The sequence below is a fragment of the Perissodus microlepis genome, chromosome 17 (genome assembly GCF_051167445.1).
Source record: "Perissodus microlepis isolate ML-2025 ecotype Zambia chromosome 17, ASM5116744v1, whole genome shotgun sequence".
NCBI classification, from domain to species: Eukaryota; Metazoa; Chordata; class Actinopteri; order Cichliformes; family Cichlidae; genus Perissodus; species Perissodus microlepis.
The window spans coordinates 699,952-719,313 of record NC_140477.1 but is presented as its reverse complement, the minus strand read 5'-3'; the positions used below and the strand labels follow the sequence as shown (position 1 = coordinate 719,313).

Genomic DNA, 19,362 nt, shown 5'->3' with positions numbered 1-19,362 from the left:
CACGACCTGCTGATCTCTCGATTACAGCTTTGTGTGGGCATTTCTGGCTTTGCACTCCTGTGGATAAAATCATATCTGTCAAACAGGAGCTTCTGTGTTAAGTTGGGCTCGTCATCGTCCTCTGTGGCCCCTCTGCCGTGGGGTGTACCACAGGGATCTATTCTTGGGCCATTACTGTTTTCATCTCCTGCCACTGGGTGCGATCTTTCGTAAACACAAAGTCTCATTTCATCTATATGCTGATGATTGCCAGCTTTATTTTCCTTTCAGTCATTCTGATAGCTCCCCAATTAGACTCCTGCTTGATTGCCCCAGTGATGTAAAGTCATGGATGGCTCTAAACTTTTTAAATTTTAATGAACGTAAAACGGAAGCAATTCTGTTCGGCCCGAATTGTTCCTCTGATATCCCTGATGTTGACCTTGCTGCTCTGACCCCTCACCTGAAGAGCTCGATTACCAATCTTGGGTTAAAAATCGCACTTAGTCTTGATGGCCACGTGAATGGGGTGAAATCATCTTTCTATCATCTCAGGCGTCTGTCGAAGGTTAAACCTTTTCTTTCAGGGCGTGATTTGGAGACTGGTATCCACGCTTTTATAACCTCACGCTTGGATTATTGCAACTCCCTTTTAAAAGGGGTTGGACCGGGCACTCTGACACGCCTGCAACTAGTCCAGAATGCTGCGGCACGGTTTTTATCTAGTAGAAGGAAATTTGAGCACATTACTCTGGTTCTGGCCTCCCTGCACTGGCTTCCAATTGAATTTAGGATTCATTTTAAAGTCCTTTTATTGGTTTTTAAATCCTTAAATGGTCTGGCACCTGCATATTTGTCTGATTTGCTGATGCCCTTTGTCCCCACACTTTTTAAACCTTATTAAGATCATAATAATATATAATCTCACTGATCAATCCGCTGCAGGGGGAGTTGGAGCAGGTCCTCCAGCTTCTGGTTGTTGAATTCTGGGCGGGATTCCTGCAGTTTTTTGAAGCGTCTGAAGGCCTTGTTTTTCTTAAGCTGCATCTGAAAATGGACACAAGACACTGGGAGATTATTCAGAGACATTTACAAGACGTAGCTTCTGAATTTATAAGAAGTGTACTGGGACCAGATTTCATGATTGTGATGTGCAGAGCAGTAGTAACCACAGAGGAATAACATTGATGAGCAATACAATGAAGATATAGGAAAGGGTTGCTGAAGGTATGTTAAGAAGAGAAATGACAATCAGCGAGTAATAGTATGCTTTCATGCTGAGAAAGAGTACTACACATGTGAGGTTTGCTTTCAGAGCATTGGTGTGCAGTATAGAAAAGGTCAGAAGGCGTTCACTGAGTCTGAGTGCCAGAGAAGTATATGAGGGTGGTGGAGGACATGTATGAAGACACCAGGAGAGTATCAAGGTGTCCAGTAGGAGTGAGAAGGTCGAGGCAGGAGTGGTTAGAGGTTAGAGGTCAGCTCTGAGCTCTGAGCCCATTCTTACTTGCAGTGGTCATGTGATTAAACGCATTTTATGGAAAGCTAGGTTCATTTTCACTAGCCACACCCGGGCCTGATTACTGCCAGACCTCTTAAATCAAGAACTCACTTAGATGGAACCTGTCTGACAATGCAAAGTGGGCTAAAACATATCAAAAAGCAATCACGCCACAATCTAAAGACACTCAGGAACAGATGAGAAACAAAATCATTAATACAATCCTGATCAAAAGTTTAAGACCACTTTAAAAATGACAAAAAAAAATCCTATTTTGCACGGTTGGAGCTTAACAAAGTTCAACTTGCAACAAGAAGAAATGGGAGTGAGACTAAACATTTTTGAGCAATTTATTGAAAACAACACTTAAACTGAAACAGGCTGTTTTACAGCAGATCAAAAGTTTAGGACCACTTGCCTTTAAAAGGCCAAATCTGTGCAAAAATGTGGATTCATTGTCATTTTCTGTCAGGCAGTCACACTGTCATGATGCTCTGTTGGCAAAGGAAAACAAACCTTCCCTTGTTGAACGTGGTCGGGTTGTCGAACTGCATAAGCAGGATCTCTCACAGCACGCCATCGCTGCTGAGGTGGGACGCAGTAAGACGGTCATTTGATATTTCCTAAATGATCCTGAGGGTTATGGAACAAAAACTCAAGTGGAAGACCCAAAAAAATGTCCCCAGCACTGAGCCGGAGGATCCAACTGCCTGTCAGCCGCGACACTGGACGATTCTCGACCCAAATTAATGCTGTTACTGGTGCCGACTGCAGCCCCATAACCATCAGACGCCATCTGAGGCTGAAAGGCTTCAAGAACAAAAAACGTCTCGTCTCCTTGAACGCCACAGAACTGACCGTTTGGACTTTGCTACAGAGCACCAAACATGGGACACTGAAAGGTGGAAGAAAGTTTAATTCTCTGAGGAGAACAAATGTAACCTCGATGGTCCTGATGGTTTCCAACGTTACCAGCATGACAAGCAGATCCCACCTGAGGTGTTTTCCACCCCACAGTGGAGAGGGTGCCATAATGGTCTAGGGTACTTTTTCCTTCAGTGGAACAGTAGTCTTCTCTTTATGGTAGACTTGGATATTTATCCAAGAATGTTGTTCACGATTGGCTGGTGTGAAGGGTTTTCTCATCACCATGATTCTGCGATCATCCACTACTGTTGCCTGTGGACGTCCAGGTCTTTTTGCATTGCTGAGGTCACCAATGCTTTCTTTTTCCTCAGGATGGACTAAAGATTTTGCCACTCCTAAGACTGCAGCAATTTCTCTGACGTTTTTTCCTGTTTTTGCAGCTTACGGATGGCTTGTTTCACCTGCGTGGAGAGCTCCTTTGACTGCATATTGTCTGTGCACAGCAAAATCTTCCAAATGCAATCATCACACCTCAAATCAACTCCAGGCCCTTTAGCTACTTAATTATCAATATCAAAGGAATTGCCCACATCAGCCCATGAAATAGCCTTTGACTCAATTGTCCAATTACTTTTGTAACTAGATGTCACATGTCAAGAAGCTGAAACTCTTAAACCCTTCGTCCAATTGAATCTTCAGCCAAACCTCAAATGAAAGCTGAGAGTCTGCACATTATGTCCATTGTATAACTATAATTGGAATATTTTTCAGTAAACAGGTAAAAAAAAAACAAAAAAACCCACTTATGTCAGTGTCCAAATATATATGGATCTAACTGTGTGTATGGTTAGAAGGCTATCACTGACAAAAAGACTATAGGCTGAGTTGAAGGATTAAAAATGAAGGATGTTGATTATGGAGCAGACCAGAGAGAAAACTCATGGATGTAGTGAAGGAGCATATGCAAAGGTTTGGTATGATGCAAATGTTCGGTTAAGATGGAGACAGATTATCCACTTTGGCTACTGCTAAAGAATGAAGACGCAGCAGCATGTTTCTTTACATCTATCAACATGTAGAAAATTGTTAGATTCTGCAAAAACTTGCATTCTTGAAGTTCACAGTAAAACTACATAATAAATTTGATCTGATAAAATTGCTGTGCTTTGCTATTCAGTGTAACAAGAAATCAGTAAATAGATGAAAACAGAAAAACTGACATCAGTGACAAAAAAGATCGACTAACAGTCTGAACCAAGTTCAAATATAATGTTCATACCTGAAGCACTTTCTGGGCTTTATAAATGTTATCCACATATGTGTAGTAATGGTGCATATGGGTGGAGAACTGGTCAAGGCCTTTGCCAAAGTAGCCATTCTCCAAATGGATAAGTAGAGTCCTGAGAGGAGAAACAAACACACACACACACACACAAGTTTAAACATGATCTATTGCACGTTGTTTTCCCATGTGTTGCATGCTTTTGTTGCCAATGTTTGAAAAGCCAGGTTATTAAAAAAACCTTTCCCTAGTTCTCTTTGTCCCTTTTTGCTTTGAAATTAATTAAATCAATTAATCAGCTAACATGATCCGTAACATTTATGTATAATAACAAATGGTATCAATTTTAGCAAACATTAAATCCTGCATTAGTACAAAGCAAAATGTGTATTTAATATTTGCTTTTTCTTTGGTTTTGTAAACCAGTCTGTTAAATCAAAGACCCCATATATATATTTAGAACATGCTACGGTAGTCACTTTCACTGGATCATTGTCGCTTATTTTGCGGGCAGTGCAAGCAAGCCGTGTGTGTGGCATGTTACTCCTGAGTCACAACATCCTTAACAAATCCACAGGACATGGTATCAAGAACTATTTTAATATACGTGGCACATTTTTTGTGCATCACAGACCTTTGAGACGTTCGTGTTAAAGTTTACTCTCCTAGCAAACATTTAGCCTCAAGTTGAGTTATTGTGCATTATTGTCTGAGACGGCACTGCTTCTTTGCATCAGTGCCACGCTCCCTGAGAAGGAGCTCATGTGAGGTTAGATCGCATCTGAAGCATCATTTTCAACAAAGGCACACACATTTAGAGAAAGCGAGGAGGCTGAGCAGAGTTCAGAGGATTGCTTCCCTGTTAATGAGAGATTTAGCAGTCAAGGTTCTGTAGTGTTTCTTCCCCCATGGGTGACGTATTTACTGGGACCCAGACGACAGATGTACCTTCAGAGCACCCAGGGCTACTTTGTAGTAAGAACACGCCTGCCGAACTTAAGCAATTGGTTGGGGGTGTTGACACTTGTGAAGGAGCTTGTTATTTGAACTTGGAGGAAGTACCACATATTCACGCACACACATTCTCTAATGATGTTCCCAGAGACTTCTGCTCATACAAGCTGTGAGAAGGAGCACTTTACTGCTGAAGTTGATTTAAATAGATTTTAATGAAGTTGCCGGCAAAGGTAGGCTCTGTTCATAATCGGGAGGTGCAGGAGAAGCCGAGAGGGTTCTAACGAGAGCAAAGGGCAGGAAAAAATGTATTTCCATTTCTTTCCCTTTCTGACAGAGACTATTATGATAAATATGAAATTATGGATTGCATTTTTTACATTTTTTTCCACAGCAATTAAATTGTCCGACCATCAGCACCAAGGTGGAGATGACATTAGCATTCCATGCGTGTCATCCGCATTAATTCCAAGCAGTTGCGGCATCGTGGATGATACGACTGAACCCAAACAATTCAGGCCACGTCACCATTACTTGGAGAGGGCTCAACAGATGAACGGCAACTCTCAAAACACAGGATGAAACAGGAGAAACTATAAATGGAATAAACAGTTCGCTAACACTAAAGCATTAAACCAGCATTTTGTTGCTCTGAAAAAAAACACCACAATGTGATGTCAGCCGTTTTTACCCACACAGTGTCTGAGCTCCATCCTAGACTCCAGCTACTTTAATGGCAACCTCACCTCTGCTTTGTGCTTGGTCCACACAGCATTCTGGACCACTGCTGCACACCAACTTCCTTCCCCAACCGCCCCATCACCTTCATTTAAGTTGAATGAAATCTTTTATCCAAATGTCATATAAACTTTTCAGGTATTACCACCTTTATAGATATTTTCCTACTCTCTGCTGATAATTTTAAATATTTTATTATGGATTCCTGGGAGGAAATGACAACGTGAAGATGGGACATCACCAAACAAATGTGGGCATTGCCAAGGAGCAGCTTTCTTCCTTTCATTATGCTTTGACATTTATTTCAGCTGTTTTCAGTTGCTGTTTCTGAGTATTTTGCCATTAAATAAAATGAATCATCTATTGGCCCGACAAGTTTACTGACTTGTTTATTTTTAAAAACTCCAGACTGGCCTCACCAGTACCAGCAGTAACAGCTCTATACAGTGAGGGAAATCATTATTTGATCCACTGTTGAATTTGTAAGTCTGCTCACTTTCTATGGTCATTTCAATTTAATGGAAAGAGACATAAAATCAATGCAAATGTCAACATTTTACTTGCTTAATCTACAAAGACATACAAAATAATTATTGCACAGCAGTTTGTTTTTAACTGTCTAATTACATTTGGACCATTTAAAAAGGCATTACAGGGATTACATATTATAGAGACGTCAGTCCTGAGCGATTCCTCTAATCTGAATGAGTACAAATCAAATCAAAATTTCTTTATATAGCACATATTAAAACAACAATGTTGACCATAGTGCTTCACAGTCAGTAAAAGCATGAGACAATTAAAACAAACAATAAAACAGGACAACAAACAATAGGTAACAACACAACAAGCTAGACCAGCCAACTAGTTAGAATCAAAGGCCAAAGTAAAAAGATAAGTTTTAAGACGTGATTTAAACGACTGGATCGACTCGGCAGTACGAATATGAACAGGGAGGTTATTCCAGAGTCTGGGTGCCACGGTTGCAAAGGCCCGGTCTCCTCTCGACTTCATTCGAGACCTAGGTTGTGCTAGGAGCCTGTGGTTGGACGATCTAAGTGCTCTGTTGGGATTGTATAAGTGGAGGAGTTCAGAAAGATAACTGGGCGCTAAATTATTCAGAATTTTAAAAGTGAACAAAAGAATTTTAAAATCTATGCGATATTTAACAGGGAGCCAATGTAGTTTGGCTAAAATTGGAGTGATGCGTCCATAGATTCTCGTACCTGTTAAAAGACGCGCAGCTGCATTTTGAACTAACTGAAGCCAGTAAAGAGAAGAGTGCTGGAGGCCCGAGTAGAGGCAGTTACAGTAGTCCAGTCTGGATGTGATAAATGCGTGGATAAGCTTTTCAAGGTCCTTTAAAGGAAGGAACGGCTTTGCTTTGGATATCTGACGCAACTGGCAAAAGCTGTTTTTTACCACAGTGGAGACGTGTTTCTCAAGTTTACAAGAGCCATCCAGGAACACTCCGAGGTTCCTTACAGTGAGCGAGAGATGGCTGCGAGAGGGCCTAGGGCAGAGTGTGACTACCAAAGACTATGATTTTGGTCTTATTCTCGTTCAATGTAAGAAAATTATGTGATAACCAAATTTTAACTTCATGCAAACAGTTGAACAGAGGTTGCAAAGAAGCAGACACATCGGATTTCAGAGGTGAATAAATCTGGATATCATCGGCATAACAGTGAAAGGAGATGTTGTATTTTCTAAAAATTAATCCCAAGGGCAACATGTACAAAGAGAAAAGAGCAGGACCGAGCACGGACCCCTGAGGCACACCACAGTAAATAGGGGCAGAAGCCGAGGAGCGTTGCCCCATAGCAACAGAGAACGACCTCTCTGAGAGGTAGGATTTAAACCAAGATAAACCGTACCTTTGAGACCAACAACATGTTCCAATCTTGATAGAAGAATGTTGTGGTTAACCGTGTCAAAAGCAGCAGACAAGTCAAGTAAAACTAAAACCACAGAATATCCAGAATCAACAGTTAAAAGAAGATCATTAAAAACTCTAAGTAAGGCTGTCTCTGTGCTGTGGCGAGGTTTCAAACCAGACTGAAACTTTCATTAATACCATTTGCATCTAAAAAGGCCTGAAGTTGTTTTAGAACTACCTTTTCCAATATTTTGGAAATAAAAGGGAGTTTGGAGATCGGCCTGTAGTTAGTGAGACCATTAGGGTCAAGATTTTTCTTTTTCATAATAGGTTGCACAACAGCATGCTTAAAGACAGACGGTACACAACCTGATGACAATGATGCATTCAGCAGAGATAAGATACAAGGACCAATAACATGTAAAGCTTCCTTAAAGAAACGAGAAGGAAGAATATCATGCGGGGAACCAGAGATTTTGAGATGATCAATTATATCTTTTAAAGCAGAATAAGACACTGGCTCAAACTGTTGGAAGACAGCCAAGCATTCAGAGGCTGGAACTGGGTCTAAAACTGATGATGGATGAGATGGATGAGAAGCCCTTAGAGCTGAGATTTGTTCAGAGAAATACTTTAAGAATTGATCACAAAGAGCAGGGGAGGCGTCCCTATAAGTGGTAGTGCGAGGGTTTATCACAGAGTTAAAAGTATTACAAAGTGCTCGGGGGTTGTGGCTATTAGTCATAATAATGCTGGACAAAAAGGCAGATTTGGCAGCTTTAACAGACTTTTGATACTTAGATAAACAATTATGGAGGATGTCCAGGGAGACGTGGAGTTTGTCTTTCCTCCATTTTCTTTCAGCACGACGACATTCACGCCTGAGGGCGCGAGTAGCATCATTTAGCCAGGGTTGTTTAATCCTCAGAGGTGCCACAGAGTTAAGGATGTCAGCGCATGTAGTATAAAAGAGGTTAGCAAGCTCATCGGCTGATAAAACCCCATTACAGTTAGCATCAGAGAGGGGAGAGTCAAGGAAAGCATCAATGAAGTGGGCGATCGACTGGGAGTTAATCGTGCGCGATTGCCGCACAGGACCATCACTGTTCAAGTCCACAGCGCTCGCTACAGTATTAAACAAAACCGGAAAGTGATCAGAAATCCCAGAGTCCTCTATGTCCGTGATGCAAATATCCAGACCATAAGACCAAATCAAGTATATGACCTTTAGTGTGAGTTGGTTCACTTACCCACTGGGTGAAATTGAGGGTGCTAATAAGAGCGAGGAAATCCTTAGCTAGCGAACTGTCCTCACAGCAAACATGAATGTTGAAGTCACCAACAATTAGTATACGGTCATAACGTGGCACTAGGCTCCCCAGTAGATCAGCAAATTCTGGAAGAAAATCCTTGATAAGTTTCGGGGGGCGATACACCACAGCGCAGAGGATGGAGGGGACACAGCTCACTTCCAATAACTGCACCTCGAAACTGGGGTACAGAACAGGTGGCAGCTGCCGACATCGAAGTTTGTCTTTAAAGACTGAAGCTAGCCCTCCACCTCTTCCAGTGGTCCGGGGTGAGCTAATAAAAGCGTAGTCAGGTGGGAGCAGCTCCGAGAAGGGAAAAAGTTCGCCGGGGCGAAGCCAAGTTTCCGCCAGTCCCGACGATAGAATAAGATCATGTAAAATAAAAGTCTTATTCGCCAGTGACCTTGTATTTAGCAAGGCCATACGGAGAGTGGTCACACTGTTACTGGTAGGAGAACGCCGCAGCAGGCGAAGGTTGAGATTCGCACCTCCTCTGGAGGACCGCACCCAGCACCGAGGGGGTGGAAGGTCAGCTGGGAGGTCCAGGTAACCATAAGGTCCAACAGGGCGAATCCAGCGATGACTGATGAAGTTAGCATGGTCCCAGAGGGCAGGAATAGATGACAAGATGTTTATAGAATAGCGATCATTTCTCGCAACATAGGACTTTAAAAAGGCCTTGATACGAACACGGATGCCGCCACGTTTACCCCGTCTCCGTGAACGTTTCCTTTGAGAGAAGGTAGATGGTAAGTGGCGGAGGTAATCAGGAAAGTCCTTTGAAAGCGGAGGAGGATTCTCAGGTCTCCATTTAAAATCTTGTGTCTGGTAGTCCAAAGGCCGGAGATTCAAGAGTTTGGCGATCATAGGCAAGTAACGTGGAGACATCAGGGCAGCACATAGAGAGAAGGACGACAAACAACAGCGGAGGAGACGGCTTGCCGTGAACGCTGGCGCCATCTTGGAACTTTACAAAATAATCACAAATATACTATAAATAAGTCTGCACGTTAATAAGCCAACACTCTTATTTTGGTAAGCAGTAATAGTAACTACATTTGTGGCAGTGCCCAAATATATATGGATCTAAATGCATATTACACATTAGAGGAAAACAGTAACATTTGCATTCCTATTTCCTGTTGCTGAACTGAGTGATGATTACATTACTTGAAGTTTCACATACATATTGAATCATTTCCTAGTGGTGAATCACTGCGGCACTGGATCTCCATGGCCCGTTTTATCTCGAGAGCTTGTCATTATATTCACATCACTGATTAAATAAGGACTTCATAATGAAGATAAACAGTATGTGAACTGCAAAACCATTTATCCAATACATCAGACTGTGTAATGCATACCTCAATCTTCATTGCAGCAATCTCAATGAGAAAGCCCGTCAGTCTGCAGGGGATAGAGGCCTTGGGGAACTCGTACAACTCATTATTTAGCTCGGAAATGGAATTCCCAATCAACGGTCTCCGAAGCACCTACTCCACAGTTTCCCATTCTGTGCAGTCTGATAATGAACTATGGGCTAGGAGCAATCTTTCTCACATGAATAAGAAAATACACGGACACTTCCTACGTTAGACTTATAAGCCAACATGAATTACAGATACGACTTCAAAGAGAGCTATCAGCATACTTGAGTTTATCCATCCATTCTCTTCTGCTTATCCTTGTCAGGGTCGCAAGGGGGTGGAGCCTATCCCAGCTGTCTTAGGGCGAGAGGCAGGTACACCCTGCACAGGTCGCCAGTCTGTCGCGGGGCTAACACATAGACACAGACAACCATTCGCACTCACACTGCTAGGCCATGCCTTATTATTTATTTATTTCATATACATCTACACTATCGTTCTAATGTTTTAGAACAACCCGTTTTTCTACTGTAATTTATGCAGTTTAATGTCTCACTGCACTCTGAAATGAAAGCATGGTACAAATAAGCAACTGGAGTTAAAAAAGTAAAACATGGAGTTAGTTTATGGACCAAAATACATTCCAAATGTCTGACTCATCAGAGTGGCCACCTTTGGCAGATATAACAGCTGGACACACCCGTGGCATTCTTTCTACAATGCAAATCAAATATTGTTCTTCCCATAAGTGTGAGGCACATGTAGGCCGTTTTCCTTTCACTCTTCTGTCCAGTTTACCATCTTGATCTTTTTTATTAGAAAATATTAACACCCTCTTAAAAATACATTTACAGATCAAAAGCAGGGACTGTTTAGCTCTTGAAACATTTAAAACAGCAACAGAGATGACCCTGTCCTATAACAAGTTGTGCCATGTGTGGAAAATATTCTCATTGTTACAGCATAATATCATGAGCTTCACCAATATATTTTATAGCAACTTTTCTTTTAAATGTAGTGACAAAATCATGGAAAATTGGAATTTTTAAAAATGCTATTACAATCTGAAAATGGCACGGAACAGTAGGAATGACCCATATTTGGACCAGTCGTAGTTTAAAATGCTTTGAAATGAAAATATCAGTTTTCCTGTCAGCTTCCAAAACCCATTTTGAGCTCGTTTCTCTACCATATTGATTTATGGATTGCAGAGCTAAGTCCAGGGCCTCAACATGCACACATGTTCCAACTTCAAACCTCAACCCGTTTATTTTAAGTCATTTGTGTGGACTCAGGATCTGAATTTTACAGCATCAACACAAACGAATCCATTGATGTCTAGACATGCGGTGAGATCAGTTTGTCTCAGAATTGGTCATTAGCGAGAAAGTGCATTAATATTCTGCGATAATAATAATGCTGTTCATTTGTGATATACATCTACTGAGGAAGAGAACTACTGTGCACTGCAGTACAATAACACTAACCTTTGCTAATGTGAAGATAAGGACTGTGCTTTGGTAAACTAAGAGTTTATCTACGCTGCATTCTTGCAGAACAGACAAACTAAGCATGCCTATCTGTACGCAGGCTCTCACCACAATCCCCAGAGCATGGATATTCTTTAAATTATTCAGAGAATACTTACTGGTTTACTGATAGAATAGCTTTAATTGAACAGAAAATGTCTTCTCTAATGTCCGACCTCAGGGTTCCTTTGGCCTTCAAAATGTCCACAAAGAACTGCAAAGAAACAGAGCAGAGAGAGACAAAGGGACATTATCTTCCAGCATTTGTTACTCGGTTGTCTCCGATTGGATTTTTTTTGATAAGCAGGTGCTTTTATTGCTGACAACACTAAAAGTAAAGCTACACAGAAAAACAGGACATTTAACAGCAGCAGGTACTATAAGGCTGGGGTGTTGCTGCCCTACAGCCACTTTCTGACTGCTATGATTATTTTGGAAGAGCCAATTTGAAGCACAAATGCAGAGGGACACTGTCGTACCACAGCACTGACAATAAAGCGACAGCTGTGCTGGTCTCAAGTCATTTGAAGTGAAAATGGGATTAGCAAATTGAATGTGCATTAGGCCTAAAATGACTCCTAATTGGAGTGAACGGATGGGGGGTGAATAATTGTGTAGAAACTGGGCAGCAGCAGTGAGTAGAAAAAGTCTGTTCTCTCTTTGAGGAAAATATGATGAATTCCACCTCGGGTCTGGAACAACCTCCACAGACGAGCCGATCAGATCTTTATAGATGGTTCTCAAGCTATCAAAGTGTTCTTGTTTCCTTGAATTATGACAAGTTACTAAGAGAGCAACTTTCAAAGGCGCGATGGAGAAGAGGTGACTGATCAAACCCTTATGCATCCTGGATGATCTTCACCACCCACTGCACCACTAACACACGGGCAGAGGCCCACGTTCCCCAAGAGACTGATTCAGCTCCACTCCAACAATGACAATTATAGGAAATGTTTTATACTAAATCCATAAACATTTTATTATACATTACTTCAACTGCCCTAACTAAAGAATTTTCTAAATAAGTATAAATTAAGATGGGGTCAAAATACATTTATATCGATACAGTTTATGTTACATTACAATTCGATGCGTGAAGCTGCTAGTTCGCCCCTCTCTTGTCCACATTTGCCTCTGCCCCACCTCTCTCCCTCACTAAATGTCCCTCTCCCCTTCACCTGCAGGCAGCGACAGAATGGAGACATCAGGACACAACAGCAGCTACTGAACAGAAGCTGGTTGGTAATAACTGGGGCTGGGCCATATCATACCGTTCACAGTGATACCGGTATAATGTTGGACAACAATAAGAAAATGAAATATGGCGATAGAATATGGGTAAAGCGCGCATGCGCAGTGCCTTTGTTTACATACGCACACGGCGGAAAAAGCGTGCCGGCGGCGACGGAGAATGAGAAGGGCGAAAGTGGATCGTTGAATGAAACAGATGAACCAGAACTGGTTTGTAAAAATGCTGCAGCTTCAGTGGTGGAACTGGTTTAGCTTTCGTCCATCAGATACACAACAAAGCACTATTTTTGGTAGCGCATGCTAGCGGGCCGTCGTTATCACCGTGTTGTTTGGAAAATACGGCACACTTAAAATCATCCTTTGATTTTTCTGAAAATCGACAGAGCCCCTTATAATCCCGTGAGCCTTATGTATGAACTCTGGTTGTGTTTACTGACCTGGAAACGATTTTATGTGGTACACTCGAAAATCTGTCAAATGTTTCAGTACGACTTTGCTAAGCTACGAAGCCGCACCGCTTGATGGATTGTCGGAGCATTACGGCATCGTAGGCGGAGCCTCGCGGAGTGATACGTACTGTGCTTCAACATAATATTACCGTTAGGGATTGGTATCGAAAACCGGTTCTTGTTGAGAACCGGTTCCCACTGTTTCAGTTCCTTGGAATTGTTTGCCATTTTTGCAAACGATTCCCTTATCGATTCCAGTCGCCCCGAATGACGTCACCACGTTGCGGGGCGTCATTTATCTGGCAGGAAACACGGCGGCTCAAACGCTCAAAACTTTGGTTTTACTTTACGAGAACGGATGACAACAGGGCAACTTGCAATACTTGCAAAGTAGATATTTCATTTAAGGGAGGAAACACTACGAATATGCAAAAGCATTTGCTCACAAAACACGCGATGACCTTAAATGAATGTCGTGATTTTAATTCGCTCCGGACTCGTGAATCTCAACCCAGCAGCAGCGGTAACATTTGCACGTCCTCTCCCGTTAATGCGGCAGGTAAATAATCAACTAACAGTGCATATTATGTTAGCGCGATTTGCCTTATTACAAAACCTGCCATTACTGTGCGTTTAGGTGACCATGATGAGAGAGACAGAGTCTGGCTCAGATGCTGGCAGTTCTCGCTGCAGTCTGCCGGTAGCGTCTCCTTTCAGGCCAGGATAGACGAATGTCACCGAGCAGTGACTCAGTTTGTGGTCAAAGGCTTGCAGCCATTTGCCACAGCAGATGATTTTCAGTAAGTGAATGTGTTTAATTGTAGGCAGGGACATTACTGGATATTCTTGTGTAATTGCTACAGAATAATTTATGTTATACTTTGTTATTGCTACAGAAGAATATTTATTTTATTATTTTACATTTACAATGTTTTTTCCTGGGGACCCTGTGACGCCCCATTGAAGAGCCGTAGGCTGGATCTCTTAAGATCTCACTGCTGGGTTTTTAAGGTTTGTGGATATTATACATGGTTATGCTGAGGATATGTCGGCCAGTTTCCACTGGAAATGCCTTTTGGTTAAACTGTCAGGAAGGAATTTGCACTGTTACATTTTTTTATAACTTTAATGCACGTAAAAAACAGCTGATTGTTTAAGTGAAAATACATTGATGGGTTTTTTTGCACTAATAAAGTTGTGGAGTTGTAAAGTATTTTGTCTCGTGTCACTTATATCGTCAGTTATATCGTTATTGCAAATTTTAAAATGTATAGCGTGATAAATATTTTTGGTCATATCGCCCTGCTCTAGTAATAACAAAATCAACGGGAGATGGTTCAGTTTCAAAGTTAGATGAGTTTAATGCTTCAATCTTAAATATGATCAACCTATCTCTAATAATCAGCTATGTACCACAGGCCTTCAAGCTGGCTGTAGTTAAACCTTTACTCAAAAAGCATCTCTAGACCCAGCAGTCTTGGCTAATTATAGGCCAATCTCCAACCTTCCTTTATATCAAACATCCTTGAAAGAGTAGTTGTCAAACAGCTAACAGATCATCTGCAGAGGAATGGTTTATTTGAAGAGTTTCAGTCAGGTTTCAGAGCTCATCACAGCACAGAAACAGCTTTAGTGAAGGTTACAAATGATCTTCTTATGGCCTCTGACAGTGGACTCATCTCTGTGCTTGTCCTGCTAGACCTCAGTGCAGCGTTCGATACTGTCGACCATAATATCCTATTAGAGCGATTAGAACATGCTGTAGGTATTACAGGTACTGCACTGCAGTGGTTTGTATCATATCTATCTAATAGACTCCAGTTTGTGCATGTAAATGGAGAGTCCTCTTCACACACTGAGGTTAATTATGGAGTTCCACAGGGTTCAGTGCTAGGACCAATTCTGTTTACATTATACATGCTTCCCTTAGGCAGCATCATTAGAAGACATAGCATCATTTACACTGCAATGCAGATGACACCCAGCTCTATCTGTCCATGAAGCCAGATAACACACACCAATGAGTTAAACTGCAGGAATGTCTTAAAGACATAAAGACCTGGATGGCCGCTAACTTTCTGCTTCTTAATTCAGATAAAACTGAGGTTATTGTACTCGGCCCTGAAAATCTTAGAAATATGGTATCTAACCAGATTCTTCCTCTGGATGGCATTACCTTGGCCTCCAGTAACACTGTGAGGAACCTTGGAGTCATTTTTGACCAGGACATGTCCTTCAATGCACATATTAAACAAATATGTAAGACTGCTTTCTTCCATTTGTGCAACATCTCTAAAGTTAGAAATATCCTGTCTCAGAGTGACGCTGAAAAACTAGTTCATGCATTTATTACTTCCAGGCGGGACGACTGTAATTCATTATTATCAGGATGTCCTATATGTATTAGTGTAGGGTCTTTGTCTTACATTATCCCCACCTCAAGCTACAGCTGCTAAAAACCCTTGAAGAAGATACTAGTTACCTATTCGGAATTGCTTCACTAGCAGTGTTTGGAAGGTTACTTTTAAAATGTATTCCACTACAGATTACAGATTACATGTATTTTGCAACGTATTCTGTTAAGTTACTCAATGAGAGTAACGTATTCTGAATACTTTGGATTACTTAATATATTACCATGCTTTTTACAACTACATGAATGTCCTATTGCTGTGTGATTCATTACTGAAGGTTACTCTCCACACCAACACCAGCTACATGTTTCAATCTTAATATAAATGAGTAACAGTAGGTGGACATTAGGTAAGGCTGCACTTTTTGCAGCGATCTCGTATAGAAAACTATTCCGTGCGTATATAAAACAGGTCCGCGGCTCTGAACCGTAGTAAAGGGACCTCTGGCTAATACGTTGGGTTCGTGTCGGCTCGTAGCCAAAAACTAGCTTTACTTTGTTGTCTGGGTCAACTTTGCTAGCGAGAGACAGAGAGAGGCGTTGAAAGGCTGCTCCAACAAAACTTATTGTTTCGGAGGAAAACACGAACACAGTGTACAGTCGAGTCTTAATAGCTTACTTACAGCTGGGCTCGTCAGGCTCTCTGTTTGGCTGCAGTGGTTATTATTATATTTACATACATGAAACCAATAAGATCTGTACATTTTCACCAGACCTGATGTGTGTGCAGAATTTCATGAGTTTTTGACCATGTTTAGGCAATTAATTTGCCAAAATAATAAATGGAGCAGATAAAGCTTCATTTATCATACAGTAAATAGAGACACAATAGGGCTGCCCCACTTTTAGTGCTCGGACCCTAAATATAGCCAGGATAGCTAATGGAAAATGGTTTAAGCAAAATTCACATAGATTACCTGAGACGAGCCCTCAAGACAATTCTCGGCCTATAAAACCTTTACTGCATGTCATTCACATTTCCTGACTGCACTGTAACTATCCAATAAAGACAAAAGTTAAACAGTATGTGGGTAACCTTAGCATCAAAAGCCTGACATTAGTACTAGCACTTAAGTATTCAGACACATAAATCATATTACATTATGAAATATGATGTCGTATGATTTTAAGACCATGAATAGGTCAAATATGCTGTAGTACATACAGTGGTGACCAGTTCCAGCTTTTGGCAGTAGCGTTGTTCTGTTTGCACCATTTCTTTGGCTATTCGACAGAATTTTCTTTGCCACAAGTCCCTCTGCTCCTGGACACTGCTGCACCCAAGAGGATCCAAAGGGCGAGGCAAGAAACTCATCCTCACTGTGACAAGGACAGAACAGAAACACAACCAAAGTGAATTATCTTCCACAGTAAAGGAAAGCAGACCACTAGAGGTAAAAGATGTAACGCTTTCCTAAATGACTGAATATTTGTGGACAGATGAATTGAGTTTTGTTTGTTTTTTAAATAATTTGTTTGATATGGTGGAGCATGTGCTTCTGCCCTCTCAGAAAACGGTAACTTCCAAGCATAACACGCATCTGCAGAGTTCAGCTTCGGAGGAAAAGCAATCTTTAAAATTAAGTGCAAAACAAGAATGACACATTATTACAATTCTTTGTTGTTTTGTCTGATAAATATCAAGTTCCAATCTTGAACCATAAATGAAAGCAAAACACACTACATGGATAAAGTTACTAGGCCGCCAACACAGAACTCCTACAGGTGGTGCTTGGCCATTGAAGCCCATTCCATGAAACTCCCACTGTGTTGAGAATAATCCCAGAGGATGTTTGGGAGGCTGCAGATATTGAATCAATAGAGGATTTATGACTTTTATGCACCATGTGCCTCAGCAGTCAGTAACCTGCCCTGAAACCTTACATGGTATACCATTTCAAAGCTGAGCTGCTGCGGCTTCTAAACGATTCCACTTTGCAGCATCGCCTGGTCATGGACTATCTCAGAGGGAAGAAATTTCACAAATTGACTGTTTGCAACAGTAGCATCTGCTGGAGTATCATTAAAGAGCTTAAGCTCTTTAGAATAATCAGCAGACTGCAGAACTAGATGCATGCTTGACTTTCTACCTGAGACAGGTAGAAAATGGGACTGGAAACACCCGAATTCAATTCAATTTTAGTTATACAGCACCAAATCACAACAGTCACCTCAAGGCGAGTTCCATTCTACATCTTAAAGAAGTAACATTTCAACGTAAGCAAGTAAATACTTCTCGTGTTGTTCAGTTATTACATGAATCCCAGAACACAAAGTTTTCTGTTGAGTTTGATGTTACTGACATTTGACTAAATGCTCCAACATCTGTTTCCTGTCACTCAGTCTTTCAGATGTTTCTAGAACATTTCGTGAACGAGATGTACATCAGCTGTCGAGACCGTTTCTACCGGTTATAAGGACGAAAAAACTTGTCAAAACTTTTTTTCAGCGAATTTATTGTCGCAACAAAACGTCTTTGAATGAGAAGTTAATTACTTTACAGAGATTCATTTGTTTTTATGGTTTGTTTGACGGTAAAGCGACACTAGGCTTACCTTTCTGTAACGTCTCTATTTTCAATCAAGGCGCTCTTTTGGAGATTCTGCTTCCTCTTTCCGGTCTGTTTGAGCAATGACCTTTGTTCCACACGCTGATTGGCTGCTCCACAAGCGAACTACAGGAAGCACCCCGTTCTCAGCGGAAGTAGTTTTAACGATTCCAAAGTTAAACCAACTGTTTACAGAATGAAAACAGATGTTTAAATAAACAGAACAGGTCGTCAACTCTGTACTAAATACATATATTAACATATGTCAAGCTTAACACTTGGTTTAAATAAGATTTTTTTTTTATTTATTTTTTATTTTTTATTTTTTTTATGTCAGAAAGAGAAACAGAAAGTTTTCTGTCATTTCATTGTTTATTCCCAATTACTTTATGTAGCGTGAATGGTCAAAAGAGGAGTAGGAAGCTGTAAAACTTGTAAAAAATATAGTTAATATAAGTCCAAAATGTCTGCTTATGCTTGTTTGTGGTGAGCAGCACAGTCAGGCCTGTGAGACTCATTTACACACTGAGCCATGACTCTGTGCTACATGCACACATTTCTGCATCTCCAGTGTTGGGGAGTAACAGAATACATGTACATACCGTTACATATTTAAATACAAAATATGAGTAACTGTATTCCGTTACAGTTACCGTTTAAAAAGGTGGTATTCAGAATACAGTTACTTTGCTAAAATAAAGGGATTACACTGCGGTCTTTTCCTGTTTCATATGTTAGGCTGTCCCCTCTCTATTTTTGGTAATTCCACGCCGGTGGAAACCCAAACAAAACACGCATTAAGAGGCTCTAATGCCTGTGTCTCAATCTCATAATGACGTGAAGAAATATTTTTTTAAATGATTTAATATGAAGGCAATAGGCAGAGTGTTACAGGCTTTCTATACGAGATCGCTGCAAAAAGTGCAGCCTTACCTAATGTCCACCCACTGTTACTCATTTATATTAAGATTGAAACATCTAGTTGGTGTTGGTATGGAGAGTAACCTTCAGTAATGAATCACACAGCAATAGGACATTCATGTAGTTGTAAAAAGCACGATAATATATTAAGTAATCCAAAGTATTCAGGATACATTACTCTCATTGAGTAACGGAATACGTTACAAAATACATTTTGGGGCATGTAATCTGTAATCTGTAGTGGAATACATTTTAAAAGTAACCTTCCCAGCACTGTGAATCTCTGCCATTCAAACACACTTTTGCATATAGTTTATGTAATGTTTAATGCTGAACTGTGAAATGAATCTTTTTTAGCGATTTTTTTATTCAGT

The 19,362-nt window shown here is 40.9% G+C and overlaps 1 protein-coding gene across 1 annotated transcript in view; it reads right to left on the bottom strand.

Annotated features, from left to right (window-relative positions):
* Positions 1-18,140, bottom strand: part of arhgef39 (Rho guanine nucleotide exchange factor (GEF) 39) — a 55,280-nt gene extending 37,140 nt beyond the window's left edge. The window contains exons 1-5 of the mRNA XM_084911029.1: positions 18,075-18,140; positions 16,685-16,839; positions 11,526-11,620; positions 3,627-3,747; positions 908-1,026 (exon numbers count right to left, since the gene is read on the bottom strand). Of these exons, the coding sequence (XP_084767155.1) occupies positions 908-1,026; positions 3,627-3,747; positions 11,526-11,620; positions 16,685-16,834 (485 nt within the window). The 5' untranslated portion in view covers positions 16,835-16,839; positions 18,075-18,140. The remainder of the gene's footprint in view (positions 1-907; positions 1,027-3,626; positions 3,748-11,525; positions 11,621-16,684; positions 16,840-18,074) is intronic.
* Positions 18,141-19,362: the final 1,222 nt, after the last annotated feature.